This window comes from Cetorhinus maximus, unplaced genomic scaffold (assembly GCF_964194155.1).
Source record: "Cetorhinus maximus unplaced genomic scaffold, sCetMax3.hap1.1 HAP1_SCAFFOLD_915, whole genome shotgun sequence".
In the NCBI taxonomy this organism is placed as follows: Eukaryota; Metazoa; Chordata; class Chondrichthyes; order Lamniformes; family Cetorhinidae; genus Cetorhinus; species Cetorhinus maximus.
This window is the reverse complement of record NW_027596857.1, coordinates 88,030-105,729: the sequence shown is the minus strand read 5'-3', so window position 1 is coordinate 105,729 and position 17,700 is coordinate 88,030. Positions and strand designations below refer to the sequence as shown.

At 52.9% G+C, this 17,700-nt stretch overlaps 1 protein-coding gene and 5 pseudogenes across 1 annotated transcript; all 6 read left to right on the top strand.

Annotated features, from left to right (window-relative positions):
• The first annotated feature begins 2,722 nt into the window (after positions 1-2,722).
• Positions 2,723-2,903, top strand: LOC144675111 (U2 spliceosomal RNA; annotated as a pseudogene).
• A 3,350-nt stretch (positions 2,904-6,253) lies between these two features.
• LOC144675107 (U2 spliceosomal RNA) lies at positions 6,254-6,430 on the top strand (annotated as a pseudogene).
• A 3,348-nt stretch (positions 6,431-9,778) lies between these two features.
• LOC144675117 (U2 spliceosomal RNA) lies at positions 9,779-9,956 on the top strand (annotated as a pseudogene).
• A 2,077-nt stretch (positions 9,957-12,033) lies between these two features.
• Positions 12,034-16,846, top strand: LOC144675093 (uncharacterized). The gene is made up of 2 exons (XM_078536118.1): positions 12,034-12,080; positions 15,613-16,846. The coding sequence occupies exon 2, from the start codon at positions 15,722-15,724 to the stop codon at positions 16,622-16,624; it is 903 nt and encodes a 300-aa protein (XP_078392244.1). The 5' UTR covers positions 12,034-12,080; positions 15,613-15,721; the 3' UTR covers positions 16,625-16,846.
• Positions 13,305-13,484, top strand: LOC144675118 (U2 spliceosomal RNA; annotated as a pseudogene).
• On the top strand, positions 16,837-17,016 carry LOC144675110 (U2 spliceosomal RNA; annotated as a pseudogene).
• The last annotated feature ends 684 nt before the right edge of the window (positions 17,017-17,700 follow it).

The following is a 17,700-nucleotide window of genomic DNA, read 5'->3' as shown; positions in this document are numbered from 1 at the left end:
CCCAGAAAGCTAGAAAGGAACAGAGGGAAATGTCCCGACTCCAGAAAAAGATGCAGAATCTGCTGCGGCTGCAGTCGATGGGGGTCGATGTCAAGGAGGAGCTCCAAGAGGTGAAGGGCCAGCAAGCCTCGCACTTTGCCTCGGAGGCCTCCAAGATCATCTTCCGTTCCAGAGTCCGCTCCGTGGAGCAGGATGAGACGTGCTCACGTTTCTTCTTCCAAAAGGTACACAGAGAGCGCTCTGTGATCAGCAGCCTGAAGGAAGAAGACGGCTCAGTAAAGTCATCACGGTCCGACATTCTGAGGATCAGCAAATCCTTTTATGCCGGACTGTATGACGTGAAGCCCACGGACAGCACGGCCTCCCAGTCCTTCCTGTCCTCTATCACGGAGGTCTTAGACCACAGTACGCGGGAGAGCCTGGACAAACCGCTAACTCCTGACGAACTGACTAAGGCCCTCGAGTCCTTGGAGAAGAGTAAAACCCCCGGAAGCGACGGCTTGCCGGCGGAGTTGTATTCGGCTCTGTGGGACTTGATCGGGCCAGACCTGCTAGGAGTGTACGAGAGTATGCTCCTGGCCGGTAGTATGTCAGAATCCATGAGGAAAGGCATCATCACCCTCATCTACAAGCACAAGGGGGAAAGGGAGGAAATTAGAAATTGGCGACCCATTTCACTGTTGAATGTGGACTATAAGATTCTGTCCAAGGTCATCGCCAACCGGGTCAAATCCGCTCTGGAATTGGTGATTCACCCTGACCAGACCTGCTCTGTGCCAGGCAGGAAGATCTCTGACAGCCTGGCGCTGCTCAGGGATACGATTGCCTATGTACAGGACAGGGGTGTGGATACCTGCCTCATCAGCTTGGATCAGGAGAAGGCCTTTGACAGAATATCGCACACCTACATGGGGGATGTGCTCTCCAAAATGGGCTTTGGGGAGGGAATTCGAAATTGGATCCAACTGCTCTACACTAACATCAGTAGCGCAGTCTCAATCAATGGGTGGGAAACAGATAGCTTTCCGATTAAATCTGGAGTCAGGCAGGGCTGTCCTCTCTCGCCTGTCCTTTTCGTGTGTTGCATAGAACCCTTTGCCGAGTCCATCAGGAAGGATCCGGGCATAAGAGGAGTGACGATCCCAGGCAGTGGAGGCACTCAGGTAAAAGCCTCCCTGTACATGGACGACGTCGCCGTCTTCTGCTCGGATCCGCTGTCGGTGCGCAGACTGATGCACATCTGCGACCAGTTCGAACTGGCCTCGGGAGCCAAGGTAAATCGTGGGAAGAGCGAGGCCATGTTCTTTGGGAACTGGGCTGACCGATCCTTTGTCCCCTTCACTGTCAGGGCTGACGGCCTGAAGGTGCTGGGGATATGGTTCGGAGGGACCGGGGCATGCGTTAGAAACTGGAAGGAGCGAGTGGCTATGGTGAAGAGGAAACTGGGCATGTGGGATCGACGCTCCCTCTCCATTGCGGGTAAGAACCTGGTCATCAGGTGTGAGGTACTCTCGCTGTTGCTGTACGTGGCGCAGGTCTGGCCCATTCCAGACTCCTGCGCGACGGCGATAACTCGAGCCATCTTCCGCTTTATCTGGAGGTCGAAAATGGATCGGGTCCGCAGGGACGCGATGTACAAGCCTCTAGATAAAGGGGGAAAAAACGTGCCCAACATCGCCCTCATACTGATGGCCACCTTTGTGTGCGGCTGCATCAAGCGGTGCGTAGACCCTCAGTACGCAAACACCAAGTGTCACTACGTGCTGAGGTTCTACCTGTCCCCGGTGTTGCGAAGGATGGGTCTGGCCACGCTGCCGCGGAACGCTCCAAGTAGTTGGACCGTGCCGTACCACCTGTCCCTGGTGGAAAAATTGATGCAGAAAAACACCTTTGACCACAAGTCCATCAGGCAGTGGTCAGCACGTAACGTCCTAGAGGCCCTGAGGGATAAGGAGAGGGTGGACCCTGTGGGATGGTTCCCCGAGCAGACTGTCAAAGTCATTTGGCAGAATGCCTCATCGCCAGAACTTTCCAACAAGCACCAAGACGTAGCTTGGCTGGTGGTGAGAAAGGCCCTCCCCGTCAGATCCTTCCTACACGCCAGGAAGCTCACCCCCTCTGCACGTTGCCCTCGAGGTGGCTGTGGTGGGGAAGAGACCGTTGTCCACCTCCTTGTGGATTGTGCCTTTGCAAAGAAAGTCTGGAGAGAGATGCAGTGGTTGCTGTCGAGGTTCATCCCGAGCAGTTCTGTGACACAGGACTCTGTGCTCTACGGGCTGTTCCCAGGGACACACACCGAGACAAACATCGACTGCAGCTGGAGGATCATCAACTCGGTGAACGAGGCGCTTTGGTCTGCCCGAAACTTGTTGGTCTTCCAGCACAAAGAGTTGTCCCCGACCGATTGTTGCGGACTGGCACAATCCAAAGTCCAGGACTACGTGCTGAGGGACGCACTAAAGCTTGGGGCAGCTGCCGCAAAGGCGCAATGGGGAAGGGTCGCTGTCTAAGACCTTTCTACCACAGCGCACCGAGAGACTGGGAACTGTTTAGAGCCCCTCGGGCTGTACAGATCAAAATGAAAGGCTGTAAATGACTGTAATATTGTTTGTACTGATGCACCTGGTGATACATTTTGTAAAAGTTTAACCTGGATTGTACCCTTGTAATGTTGTTTTTGAAATGGTTTGGAATGTGATTGAAGATATTTTATGAATAAAGTATATTTTTACAAAAAAAAAAAAAAAAAATCTGTTCTTATCAGTTTAATATCTGATACGTCCCTTATCTGGGGACCATATATTAAATTGATTTTTGGAGCAGGGAGATGGAATAGGGGCTTGCTCCGTCCACTCCACACATCGACCCGGTATTGCAGTATCTCTGGGAACGGTGCACCCTCCCCTTTCCAGGGGATTTTCAATGCTAAAAATAGTTTTCTTACAAACATCTGCTTTCTTTACTTCTCAACATGTACATGTTCCAAAATCCAACTTTCTTTCTTTCTCTCTCTCTCTCTCTCTCTCTCTCTCTCACTCACTCACCCGCAGCAGCTACACACAAAAAACACGCACTCTCACCCAACACTCGCCGGCAGGGCCGGCAGCAGATTGGACGCTACGTCCAGATCCCTGATGGAAACAGTTAAGGATGCCAAGCTGCACGACGTCTTCAGCAACCCTGCAGACGGAGCGCAGCGTAGATACACCTGGTCGCGGCCAGACGGGTCCATTCGTTCCAGGATAGACTTCCTGTTTGTGTCCCGTGCATTCACAGTCAGATCCACCGAGGTCAAGCCGGTGTTCTTCTCTGACCACTGCCTCCTACTGGCGGACTGCCACTTGGAGGAAGACCTGAGGGTGGGCAGGGGGGCATGGAAGCTAAATGTGCAACTGCTGACCCCAGAGAACATTGAGGAGCTCAAGAGGGATTACAAAGGTTGGAGAACCGTGAAACCCCTCTTTGAGTCCCTGACACACTGGTGGGAAGCGATCAAGGGAAGCATCAAGAGGTTTTTCATCCTCAAAGGCACCCAGAAAGCTAGAAAGGAACAGAGGGAAATGTCCCGACTCCAGAAAAAGATGCAGAATCTGCTGCGGCTGCAGTCGATGGGGGTCGATGTCAAGGAGGAGCTCCAAGAGGTGAAGGGCCAGCAAGCCTCGCACTTTGCCTCGGAGGCCTCCAAGATCATCTTCCGTTCCAGAGTCCGCTCCGTGGAGCAGGATGAGACGTGCTCACGTTTCTTCTTCCAAAAGGTACACAGAGAGCGCTCTGTGATCAGCAGCCTGAAGGAAGAAGACGGCTCAGTAAAGTCATCACGGTCCGACATTCTGAGGATCAGCAAATCCTTTTATGCCGGACTGTATGACGTGAAGCCCACGGACAGCACGGCCTCCCAGTCCTTCCTGTCCTCTATCACGGAGGTCTTAGACCACAGTACGCGAGAGAGCCTGGACAAACCGCTAACTCCTGACGAACTGACTAAGGCCCTCGAGTCCTTCGAGAAGAGTAAAACCCCCGGAAGCGACGGCTTGCCGGCGGAGTTGTATTGGGCTCTGCGGGACTTGATCGGGCCAGACCTGCTAGGAGTGTACGAGAGTATGCTCCTGGCCGGTAGTATGTCAGAATCCATGAGGAAAGGCATCATCACCCTCATCTACAAGCACAAGGGGGAAAGGGAGGAAATTAGAAATTGGCGACCCATTTCACTGTTGAATGCGGACTATAAGATTCTGTCCAAGGTCATCGCCAACCGGGTCAAATCCGCTCTGGAATTGGTGATTCACCCTGACCAGACCTGCTCTGTGCCAGGCGGGAAGATCTCTGACAGCCTGGCGCTGCTCAGGGATACGATTGCCTATGTACAGGACAGGGGTGTGGATACCTGCCTCATCAGCTTGGATCAGGAGAAGGCCTTTGACAGAATATCGCACACCTACATGGGGGATGTGCTCTCCAAAATGGGCTTTGGGGAGGGAATTCGATATTGGATCCAACTGCTCTACATTAACATCAGTAGCGCAGTGTCAATCATTGGGTGGGAAACAGATAGCTTTCCGATTAAATCTGGAGTCAGGCAGGGCTGTCCTCTCTCGCCTGTCCTTTTCGTGTGTTGCATAGAACCCTTTGCCGAGTCCATCAGGAAGGATCCGGGCATAAGAGGAGTGACGATCCCAGGCAGTGGAGGCACTCAGGTAAATGCCTCCCTGTACATGGACGACGTCGCCGTCTTCTGCTCGGATCCGCTGTCGGTGCGCAGACTGATGCACATCTGCGACCAGTTCGAACTGGCCTCGGGAGCCCAGGTAAATCGTGGGAAGAGCGAGGCCATGTTCTTTGGGAACTGGGCTGACCGATCCTTTGTCCCCTTCACTGTCAGGGCTGACGGCCTGAGGGTGCTGGGGATATGGTTCGGAGGGACCGGGGCATGCGTTAGAAACTGGAAGGAGCGAGTGGCTATGGTGAAGAGGAAACTGGGTATGTGGGAGCGACGCTCCCTCTCCATTGCGGGTAAGAACCTGGTCATCAGGTGTGAGGTACTCTCGCTGTTGCTGTACGTGGCGCAGGTCTGGCCCATTCCAGACTCCTGCGCGACGGCGATAACTCGAGCCATCTTCCGCTTTATCTGGAGGTCGAAAATGGATCGTGTCCGCAGGGACGCGATGTACAAGCCTCTAGATAAAGGGGGAAAAAACGTGCCCAACATCGCCCTCATACTGATGGCCACCTTTGTGTGCGGCTGCATCAAGCGGTGCGTAGACCCTCAGTACGCAAACACCAAGTGTCACTACGTGCTGAGGTTCTACCTGTCCCCGGTGTTGCGAAGGATGGGTCTGGCCACGCTGCCGCGGAACGCTCCAAGTAGTTGGACCGCGCCGTACCACCTGTCCCTGGTGGAAAAATTGATGCAGAAAAACACCTTTGACCACAAGTCCATCAGGCAGTGGTCAGCACGTAACGTCCTAGAGGCCCTGAGGGATAAGGAGAGGGTGGACCCTGTGGGATGGTTCCCCGAGCAGACTGTCAAAGTCATTTGGCAGAATGCCTCATCGCCAGAACTTTCCAACAAGCACCAAGACGTAGCTTGGCTGGTGGTGAGAAAGGCCCTCCCCGTCAGATCCTTCCTACACGCCAGGAAGCTCACCCCCTCTGCACGTTGCCCTCGAGGTGGCTGTGGTGGGGAAGAGACCGTTGTCCACCTCCTTGTGGATTGTGCCTTTGCAAAGAAAGTCTGGAGAGAGATGCAGTGGTTGCTGTCGAGGTTCATCCCGAGCAGTTCTGTGACACAGGACTCTGTGCTCTACGGGCTGTTCCCAGGGACACACACCGAGACAAACATCGACTGCAGCTGGAGGATCATCAACTCGGTGAAAGAGGCGCTTTGGTCTGCCCGAAACTTGTTGGTCTTCCAGCACAAAGAGTTGTCCCCGACCGATTGTTGCGGACTGGCACAATCCAAAGTCCAGGACTACGTGCTGAGGGACGCACTAAAGCTTGGGGCAGCTGCCGCAAAGGCGCAATGGGGAAGGGTCGCTGTCTAAGACCTTTCTACCACAGCGCACCGAGAGACTGGGAACTGTTTAGAGCCCCTCGGGCTGTACAGATCAAAATGAAAGGCTGTAAATGACTGTAATATTGTTTGTACTGATGCACCTGGTGATACATTTTGTAAAAGTTTAACCTGGATTGTACCCTTGTAATGTTGTTTTTGAAATGGTTTGGAATGTGATTGAAGATATTTTATGAATAAAGTATATTTTTACAAAAAAAAAAACAACCTGTTCTTATCAGTTTAATATCTGATACGTCCCTTATCTGGGGACCATATATTAAATTGATTTTTGGAGCAGGGAGATGGAATAGGGGCTTGCTCCGTCCACTCCACGCATCGACCCGGTATTGCAGTATCTCTGGGAACGGTGCACCCTCCCCTTTCCAGGGGATTTTCAATGCTAAAAATAGTTTTCTTACAAACATCTGCTTTCTTTACTTCTTAACATGTACATGTTCCAAAATCCAACTTTCTTTCTTTCTCTCTCTCTCTCTCTCTCTCTCTCTCACTCACTCACCCGCAGCAGCTACACACAAAAAACACGCACTCTCACCCAACACTCGCCGGCAGGGCCGGCAGCAGATTGGACGCTACGTCCAGATCCCTGATGGAAACAGTTAAGGATGCCAAGCTGCACGACGTCTTCAGCAACCCTGCAGACGGAGCGCAGCGTAGATACACCTGGTCGCGGCCAGACGGGTCCATTCGTTCCAGGATAGACTTCCTGTTTGTGTCCCGTGCATTCACAGTCAGATCCACCGAGGTCAAGCCGGTGTTCTTCTCTGACCACTGCCTCCTACTGGCGGACTGCCACTTGGAGAAGGACCTGAGGGTGGGCAGGGGGGCATGGAAGCTAAATGTGCAACTGCTGACCCCAGAGAACATTGAGGAGCTCAAGAGGGATTACAAAGGTTGGAGAACCGTGAAACCCCTCTTTGAGTCCCTGACACACTGGTGGGAAGCGATCAAGGGAAGCATCAAGAGGTTTTTCATCCTCAAAGGCACCCAGAAAGCTAGAAAGGAACAGAGGGAAATGTCCCGACTCCAGAAAAAGATGCAGAATCTGCTGCGGCTGCAGTCGATGGGGGTCGATGTCAAGGAGGAGCTCCAAGAGGTGAAGGGCCAGCAAGCCTCGCACTTTGCCTCGGAGGCCTCCAAGATCATCTTCCGTTCCAGAGTCCGCTCCGTGGAGCAGGATGAGACGTGCTCACGTTTCTTCTTCCAAAAGGTACACAGAGAGCGCTCTGTGATCAGCAGCCTGAAGGAAGAAGACGGCTCAGTAAAGTCATCACGGTCCGACATTCTGAGGATCAGCAAATCCTTTTATGCCTGACTGTATGACGTGAAGCCCACGGACAGCACGGCCTCCCAGTCCTTCCTGTCCTCTATCACGGAGGTCTTAGACCACAGTACGCGGGAGAGCCTGGACAAACCGCTAACTCCTGACGAACTGACTAAGGCCCTCGAGTCCTTGGAGAAGAGTAAAACCCCCGGAAGCGACGGCTTGCCGGCGGAGTTGTATTGGGCTCTGTGGGACTTGATCGGGCCAGACCTGCTAGGAGTGTACGAGAGTATGCTCCTGGCCGGTAGTATGTCAGAATCCATGAGGAAAGGCATCATCACCCTCATCTACAAGCACAAGGGGGAAAGGGAGGAAATTAGAAATTGGCGACCCATTTCACTGTTGAATGTGGACTATAAGATTCTGTCCAAGGTCATCGCCAACCGGGTCAAATCCGCTCTGGAATTGGTGATTCACCCTGACCAGACCTGCTCTGTGCCAGGCAGGAAGATCTCTGACAGCCTGGCGCTGCTCAGGGATACGATTGCCTATGTACAGGACAGGGGTGTGGATACCTGCCTCATCAGCTTGGATCAGGAGAAGGCCTTTGACAGAATATCGCACACCTACATGGGGGATGTGCTCTCCAAAATGGGCTTTGGGGAGGGAATTCGAAATTGGATCCAACTGCTCTACACTAACATCAGTAGCGCAGTCTCAATCAATGGGTGGGAAACAGATAGCTTTCCGATTAAATCTGGAGTCAGGCAGGGCTGTCCTCTCTCGCCTGTCCTTTTCGTGTGTTGCATAGAACCCTTTGCCGAGTCCATCAGGAACGACCCGGGCATAAGAGGAGTGACGATCCCAGGCAGTGGAGGCACTCAGGTAAAAGCCTCCCTGTACATGGACGACGTCGCCGTCTTCTGCTCGGATCCGCTGTCGGTGCACAGACTGATGCACATCTGCGACCAGTTCGAACTGGCCTCGGGAGCCAAGGTAAATCGTGGGAAGAGCGAGGCCATGTTCTTTGGGAACTGGGCTGACCGATCCTTTGTCCCCTTCACTGTCAGGGCTGACGGCCTGAAGGTGCTGGGGATATGGTTCGGAGGGACCGGGGCATGCGTTAGAAACTGGAAGGAGCGAGTGGCTATGGTGAAGAGGAAACTGGGCATGTGGGATCGACGCTCCCTCTCCATTGCGGGTAAGAACCTGGTCATCAGGTGTGAGGTACTCTCGCTGTTGCTGTACGTGGCGCAGGTCTGGCCCATTCCAGACTCCTGCGCGACGGCGATAACTCGAGCCATCTTCCGCTTTATCTGGAGGTCGAAAATGGATCGGGTCCGCAGGGACGCGATGTACAAGCCTCTAGATAAAGGGGGAAAAAACGTGCCCAACATCGCCCTCATACTGATGGCCACCTTTGTGTGCGGCTGCATCAAGCGGTGCGTAGACCCTCAGTACGCAAACACCAAGTGTCACTACGTGCTGAGGTTCTACCTGTCCCCGGTGTTGCGAAGGATGGGTCTGGCCACGCTGCCGCGGAACGCCCCAAGTAGTTGGACCGTGCCGTACCACCTGTCCCTGGTGGAAAAATTTATGCAGAAAAACACCTTTGACCACAAGTCCATCAGGCAGTGGTCAGCACGTAACGTCCTAGAGGCCCTGAGGGATAAGGAGAGGGTGGACCCTGTGGGATGGTTCCCCGAGCAGACTGTCAAAGTCATTTGGCAGAATGCCTCATCGCCAGAACTTTCCAACAAGCACCAAGACGTAGCTTGGCTGGTGGTGAGAAAGGCCCTCCCCGTCAGATCCTTCCTACACGCCAGGAAGCTCACCCCCTCTGCACGTTGCCCTCGAGGTGGCTGTGGTGGGGAAGAGACCGTTGTCCACCTCCTTGTGGATTGTGCCTTTGCAAAGAAAGTCTGGAGAGAGATGCAGTGGTTGCTGTCGAGGTTCATCCCGAGCAGTTCTGTGACACAGGACTCTGTGCTCTACGGGCTGTTCCCAGGGACACACACCGAGACAAACATCAACTGCAGCTGGAGGATCATCAACTCGGTGAACGAGGCGCTTTGGTCTGCCCGAAACTTGTTGGTCTTCCAGCACAAAGAGTTGTCCCCGACCGATTGTTGCGGACTGGCACAATCCAAAGTCCAGGACTACGTGCTGAGGGACGCACTAAAGCTTGGGGCAGCTGCCGCAAAGGCGCAATGGGGAAGGGTCGCTGTCTAAGACCTTTCTACCACAGCGCACCGAGAGACTGGGAACTGTTTAGAGCCCCTCGGGCTGTACAGATCAAAATGAAAGGCTGTAAATGATTGTAATATTGTTTGTACTGATGCACCTGGTGATACATTTTGTAAAAGTTTAACCTGGATTGTACCCTTGTAATGTTGTTTTTGAAATGGTTTGGAATGTGATTGAAGATATTTTATGAATAAAGTATATTTTTACAAAAAAAAAAAAAAATCTGTTCTTATCAGTTTAATATCTGATACGTCCCTTATCTGGGGACCATATATTAAATTGATTTTTGGAGCAGGGAGATGGAATAGGGGCTTGCTCCGTCCACTCCACGCATCGACCCGGTATTGCAGTATCTCTGGGAACGGTGCACCCTCCCCTTTCCAGGGGATTTTCAATGCTAAAAATAGTTTTCTTACAAACATCTGCTTTCTTTACTTCTCAACATGTACATGTTCCAAAATCCAACTTTCTTTCTTTCTCTCTCTCTCTCTCTCTCTCTCTCTCACTCACTCACCCGCAGCAGCTACACACAAAAAACACGCACTCTCACCCAACACTCGCCGGCAGGGCCGGCAGCAGATTGGACGCTACGTCCAGATCCCTGATGGAAACAGTTAAGGATGCCAAGCTGCACGACGTCTTCAGCAACCCTGCAGACGGAGCGCAGCGTAGATACACCTGGTCGCGGCCAGACGGGTCCATTCGTTCCAGGATAGACTTCCTGTTTGTGTCCCGTGCATTCACAGTCAGATCCACCGAGGTCAAGCCGGTGTTCTTCTCTGACCACTGCCTCCTACTGGCGGACTGCCACTTGGAGGAAGACCTGAGGGTGGGCAGGGGGGCATGGAAGCTAAATGTGCAACTGCTGACCCCAGAGAACATTGAGGAGCTCAAGAGGGATTACAAAGGTTGGAGAACCGTGAAACCCCTCTTTGAGTCCCTGACACACTGGTGGGAAGCGATCAAGGGAAGCATCAAGAGGTTTTTCATCCTCAAAGGCACCCAGAAAGCTAGAAAGGAACAGAGGGAAATGTCCCGACTCCAGAAAAAGATGCAGAATCTGCTGCGGCTGCAGTCGATGGGGGTCGATGTCAAGGAGGAGCTCCAAGAGGTGAAGGGCCAGCAAGCCTCGCACTTTGCCTCGGAGGCCTCCAAGATCATCTTCCGTTCCAGAGTCCGCTCCGTGGAGCAGGATGAGACGTGCTCACGTTTCTTCTTCCAAAAGGTACACAGAGAGCGCTCTGTGATCAGCAGCCTGAAGGAAGAAGACGGCTCAGTAAAGTCATCACGGTCCGACATTCTGAGGATCAGCAAATCCTTTTATGCCGGACTGTATGACGTGAAGCCCACGGACAGCACGGCCTCCCAGTCCTTCCTGTCCTCTATCACGGAGGTCTTAGACCACAGTACGCGAGAGAGCCTGGACAAACCGCTAACTCCTGACGAACTGACTAAGGCCCTCGAGTCCTTCGAGAAGAGTAAAACCCCCGGAAGCGACGGCTTGCCGGCGGAGTTGTATTGGGCTCTGCGGGACTTGATCGGGCCAGACCTGCTAGGAGTGTACGAGAGTATGCTCCTGGCCGGTAGTATGTCAGAATCCATGAGGAAAGGCATCATCACCCTCATCTACAAGCACAAGGGGGAAAGGGAGGAAATTAGAAATTGGCGACCCATTTCACTGTTGAATGCGGACTATAAGATTCTGTCCAAGGTCATCGCCAACCGGGTCAAATCCGCTCTGGAATTGGTGATTCACCCTGACCAGACCTGCTCTGTGCCAGGCAGGAAGATCTCTGACAGCCTGGCGCTGCTCAGGGATACGATTGCCTATGTACAGGACAGGGGTGTGGATACCTGCCTCATCAGCTTGGATCAGGAGAAGGCCTTTGACAGAATATCGCACACCTACATGGGGGATGTGCTCTCCAAAATGGGCTTTGGGGAGGGAATTCGATATTGGATCCAACTGCTCTACATTAACATCAGTAGCGCAGTGTCAATCATTGGGTGGGAAACAGATAGCTTTCCGATTAAATCTGGAGTCAGGCAGGGCTGTCCTCTCTCGCCTGTCCTTTTCGTGTGTTGCATAGAACCCTTTGCCGAGTCCATCAGGAAGGATCCGGGCATAAGAGGAGTGACGATCCCAGGCAGTGGAGGCACTCAGGTAAATGCCTCCCTGTACATGGACGACGTCGCCGTTTTCTGCTCGGATCCGCTGTCGGTGCGCAGACTGATGCACATCTGCGACCAGTTCGAACTGGCCTCGGGAGCCCAGGTAAATCGTGGGAAGAGCGAGGCCATGTTCTTTGGGAACTGGGCTGACCGATCCTTTGTCCCCTTCACTGTCAGGGCTGACGGCCTGAGGGTGCTGGGGATATGGTTCGGAGGGACCGGGGCATGCGTTAGAAACTGGAAGGAGCGAGTGGCTATGGTGAAGAGGAAACTGGGCATGTGGGATCGACGCTCCCTCTCCATTGCGGGTAAGAACCTGGTCATCAGGTGTGAGGTACTCTCGCTGTTGCTGTACGTGGCGCAGGTCTGGCCCATTCCAGACTCCTGCGCGACGGCGATCACTCGAGCCATCTTCCGCTTTATCTGGAGGTCGAAAATGGATCGTGTCCGCAGGGACGCGATGTACAAGCCTCTAGATAAAGGGGGAAAAAACGTGCCCAACATCGCCCTCATCCTGATGGCCACCTTTGTGTGCGGCTGCATCAAGCGGTGCGTAGACCCTCAGTACGCAAACACCAAGTGTCACTACGTGCTGAGGTTCTACCTGTCCCCGGTGTTGCGAAGGATGGGTCTGGCCACGCTGCCGCGGAACGCTCCAAGTAGTTGGACCGCGCCGTACCACCTGTCCCTGGTGGAAAAATTGATGCAGAAAAACACCTTTGACCACAAGTCCATCAGGCAGTGGTCAGCACGTAACGTCCTAGAGGCCCTGAGGGATAAGGAGAGGGTGGACCCTGTGGGATGGTTCCCCGAGCAGACTGTCAAAGTCATTTAGCAGAATGCCTCATCGCCAGAACTTTCCAACAAGCACCAAGACGTAGCTTGGCTGGTGGTGAGAAAGGCCCTCCCCGTCAGATCCTTCCTACACGCCAGGAAGCTCACCTCCTCTGCACGTTGCCCTCGAGGTGGCTGTGGTGGGGAAGAGACCGTTGTTCACCTCCTTGTGGATTGTGCCTTTGCAAAGAAAGTCTGGAGAGAGATGCAGTGGTTGCTGTCGAGGTTCATCCCGAGCAGCTCTGTGAGACAGGACTGTGTGCTCTACGGGCTGTTCCCAGGGACACACACCGAGACAAACATCAACTGCAGCTGGAGGATCATCAACTCAGTGAAAGAGGCGCTTTGGTCTGCCCGAAACTTGTTGGTCTTCCAGCACAAAGAGTTGTCCCCGACCGATTGTTGCGGACTGGCACAATCCAAAGTCCAGGACTACGTGCTGAGGGACGCACTAAAGCTTGGGGCAGCTGCCGCAAAGGCGCAATGGGGAAGGGTCGCTGTCTACGACCTTTCTACCACAGCGCACCGAGAGACTGGGAACTGTTTAGAGCCCCTCGGGCTGTACAGATCAAAATGAAAGGCTGTAAATGATTGTAATATTGTTTGTACTGATGCACCTGGTGATACATTTTGTAAAAGTTTAACCTGGATTGTACCCTTGTAATGTTGTTTTTGAAATGGTTTGGAATGTGATTGAAGATATTTTATGAATAAAGTATATTTTTACAAAAAAAAAAAAAAAAATCTGTTCTTATCAGTTTAATATCTGATACGTCCCTTATCTGGGGACCATATATTAAATTGATTTTTGGAGCAGGGAGATGGAATAGGGGCTTGCTCCGTCCACTCCACGCATCGACCCGGTATTGCAGTATCTCTGGGAACGGTGCACCCTCCCCTTTCCAGGGGATTTTCAATGCTAAAAATAGTTTTCTTACAAACATCTGCTTTCTTTACTTCTCAACATGTACATGTTCCAAAATCCAACTTTCTTTCTTTCTCTCTCTCTCTCTCTCTCTCTCTCTCTCTCACTCACTCACCCGCAGCAGCTACACACAAAAAACACGCACTCTCACCCAACACTCGCCGGCAGGGCCGGCAGCAGATTGGACGCTACGTCCAGATCCCTGATGGAAACAGTTAAGGATGCCAAGCTGCACGACGTCTTCAGCAACCCTGCAGACGGAGCGCAGCGTAGATACACCTGGTCGCGGCCAGACGGGTCCATTCGTTCCAGGATAGACTTCCTGTTTGTGTCCCGTGCATTCACAGTCAGATCCACCGAGGTCAAGCCGGTGTTCTTCTCTGACCACTGCCTCCTACTGGCGGACTGCCACTTGGAGGAAGACCTGAGGGTGGGCAGGGGGGCATGGAAGCTAAATGTGCAACTGCTGACCCCAGAGAACATTGAGGAGCTCAAGAGGGATTACAAAGGTTGGAGAACCGTGAAACCCCTCTTTGAGTCCCTGACACACTGGTGGGAAGCGATCAAGGGAAGCATCAAGAGGTTTTTCATCCTCAAAGGCACCCAGAAAGCTAGAAAGGAACAGAGGGAAATGTCCCGACTCCAGAAAAAGATGCAGAATCTGCTGCGGCTGCAGTCGATGGGGGTCGATGTCAAGGAGGAGCTCCAAGAGGTGAAGGGCCAGCAAGCCTCGCACTTTGCCTCGGAGGCCTCCAAGATCATCTTCCGTTCCAGAGTCCGCTCCGTGGAGCAGGATGAGACGTGCTCACGTTTCTTCTTCCAAAAGGTACACAGAGAGCGCTCTGTGATCAGCAGCCTGAAGGAAGAAGACGGCTCAGTAAAGTCATCACGGTCCGACATTCTGAGGATCAGCAAATCCTTTTATGCCGGATTGTATGACGTGAAGCCCACGGACAGCACGGCCTCCCGGTCCTTCCTGTCCTCTATCACGGAGGTCTTAGACCACAGTACGCGGGAGAGCCTGGACAAACCGCTAACTCCTGACGAACTGACTAAGGCCCTCGAGTCCTTCGAGAAGAGTAAAACCCCCGGAAGCGACGGCTTGCCGGCGGAGTTGTATTCGGCTCTGTGGGACTTGATCGGGCCAGACCTGCTAGGAGTGTACGAGAGTATGCTCCTGGCCGGTAGTATGTCAGAATCCATGAGGAAAGGCATCATCACCCTCATCTACAAGCACAAGGGGGAAAGGGAGGAAATTAGAAATTGGCGACCCATTTCACTGTTGAATGTGGACTATAAGATTCTGTCCAAGGTCATCGCCAACCGGGTCAAATCCGCTCTGGAATTGGTGATTCACCCTGACCAGACCTGCTCTGTGCCAGGCAGGAAGATCTCTGACAGCCTGGCGCTGCTCAGGGATACGATTGCCTATGTACAGGACAGGGGTGTGGATACCTGCCTCATCAGCTTGGATCAGGAGAAGGCCTTTGACAGAATATCGCACACCTACATGGGGGATGTGCTCTCCAAAATGGGCCTTGGGGAGGGAATTCGAAAGTGGATCCAACTGCTCTACACTAACATCAGTAGCGCAGTCTCAATCAATGGGTGGGAAACAGATAGCTTTCCGATTAAATCTGGAGTCAGGCAGGGCTGTCCTCTCTCGCCTGTCCTTTTCGTGTGTTGCATAGAACCCTTTGCCGAGTCCATCAGGAACGACCCGGGCATAAGAGGAGTGACGATCCCAGGCAGTGGAGGCACTCAGGTAAAAGCCTCCCTGTACATGGACGACGTCGCCGTCTTCTGCTCGGATCCGCTGTCGGTGCGCAGACTGATGCACATCTGCGACCAGTTCGAACTGGCCTCGGGAGCCAAGGTAAATCGTGGGAAGAGCGAGGCCATGTTCTTTGGGAACTGGGCTGACCGATCCTTTGTCCCCTTCACTGTCAGGGCTGACGGCCTGAAGGTGCTGGGGATATGGTTCGGAGGGACCGGGGCATGCGTTAGAAACTGGAAGGAGCGAGTGGCTATGGTGAAGAGGAAACTGGGCATGTGGGATCGAAGCTCCCTCTCCATTGCGGGTAAGAACCTGGTCATCAGGTGTGAGGTACTCTCGCTGTTGCTGTACGTGGCGCAGGTCTGGCCCATTCCAGACTCCTGCGCGACGGCGATAACTCGAGCCATCTTCCGCTTTATCTGGAGGTCGAAAATGGATCGGGTCCGCAGGGACGCGATGTACAAGCCTCTAGATAAAGGGGGAAAAAACGTGCCCAACATCGCCCTCATACTGATGGCCACCTTTGTGTGCGGCTGCATCAAGCGGTGCGTAGACCCTCAGTACGCAAACACCAAGTGTCACTACGTGCTGAGGTTCTACCTGTCCCCGGTGTTGCGAAGGATGGGTCTGGCCACGCTGCCGCGGAACGCTCCAAGTAGTTGGACCGTGCCGTACCACCTGTCCCTGGTGGAAAAATTGATGCAGAAAAACACCTTTGACCACAAGTCCATCAGGCAGTGGTCAGCACGTAACGTCCTAGAGGCCCTGAGGGATAAGGAGAGGGTGGACCCTGTGGGATGGTTCCCCGAGCAGACTGTCAAAGTCATTTGGCAGAATGCCTCATCGCCAGAACTTTCCAACAAGCACCAAGACGTAGCTTGGCTGGTGGTGAGAAAGGCCCTCCCCGTCAGATCCTTCCTACACGCCAGGAAGCTCACCCCCTCTGCACGTTGCCCTCGAGGTGGCTGTGGTGGGGAAGAGACCGTTGTCCACCTCCTTGTGGATTGTGCCTTTGCAAAGAAAGTCTGGAGAGAGATGCAGTGGTTGCTGTCGAGGTTCATCCCGAGCAGTTCTGTGACACAGGACTCTGTGCTCTACGGGCTGTTCCCAGGGACACACACCGAGACAAACATCAACTGCAGCTGGAGGATCATCAACTCGGTGAACGAGGCGCTTTGGTCTGCCCGAAACTTGTTGGTCTTCCAGCACAAAGAGTTGTCCCCGACCGATTGTTGCGGACTGGCACAATCCAAAGTCCAGGACTACGTGCTGAGGGACGCACTAAAGCTTGGGGCAGCTGCCGCAAAGGCGCAATGGGGAAGGGTCGCTGTCTAAGACCTTTCTACCACAGCGCACCGAGAGACTGGGAACTGTTTAGAGCCCCTCGGGCTGTACAGATCAAAATGAAAGGCTGTAAATGATTGTAATATTGTTTGTACTGATGCACCTGGTGATACATTTTGTAAAAGTTTAACCTGGATTGTACCCTTGTAATGTTGTTTTTGAAATGGTTTGGAATGTGATTGAAGATATTTTATGAATAAAGTATATTTTTACAAAAAAAAAAAAAAAAATCTGTTCTTATCAGTTTAATATCTGATACGTCCCTTATCTGGGGACCATATATTAAATTGATTTTTGGAGCAGGGAGATGGAATAGGGGCTTGCTCCGTCCACTCCACACATCGACCCGGTATTGCAGTATCTCTGGGAACGGTGCACCCTCCCCTTTCCAGGGGATTTTCAATGCTAAAAATAGTTTTCTTACAAACATCTGCTTTCTTTACTTCTCAACATGTACATGTTCCAAAATCCAACTTTCTTTCTTTCTCTCTCTCTCTCTCTCTCTCTCTCTCACTCACTCACCCGCAGCAGCTACACACAAAAAACACGCACTCTCACCCAACACTCGCCGGCAGGGCCGGCAGCAGATTGGACGCTACGTCCAGATCCCTGATGGAAACAGTTAAGGATGCCAAGCTGCACGACGTCTTCAGCAACCCTGCAGACGGAGCGCAGCGTAGATACACCTGGTCGCGGCCAGACGGGTCCATTCGTTCCAGGATAGACTTCCTGTTTGTGTCCCGTGCATTCACAGTCAGATCCACCGAGGTCAAGCCGGTGTTCTTCTCTGACCACTGCCTCCTACTGGCGGACTGCCACTTGGAGGAAGACCTGAGGGTGGGCAGGGGGGCATGGAAGCTAAATGTGCAACTGCTGACCCCAGAGAACATTGAGGAGCTCAAGAGGGATTACAAAGGTTGGAGAACCGTGAAACCCCTCTTTGAGTCCCTGACACACTGGTGGGAAGCGATCAAGGGAAGCATCAAGAGGTTTTTCATCCTCAAAGGCACCCAGAAAGCTAGAAAGGAACAGAGGGAAATGTCCCGACTCCAGAAAAAGATGCAGAA

Bases quoted from the DNA above. Each gene is read 5' to 3' on its own strand.
- LOC144675093 (XM_078536118.1), top strand. From the start codon at position 15,722: ATGGATCGGGTCCGCAGGGACGCGATGTACAAGCCTCTAGATAAAGGG.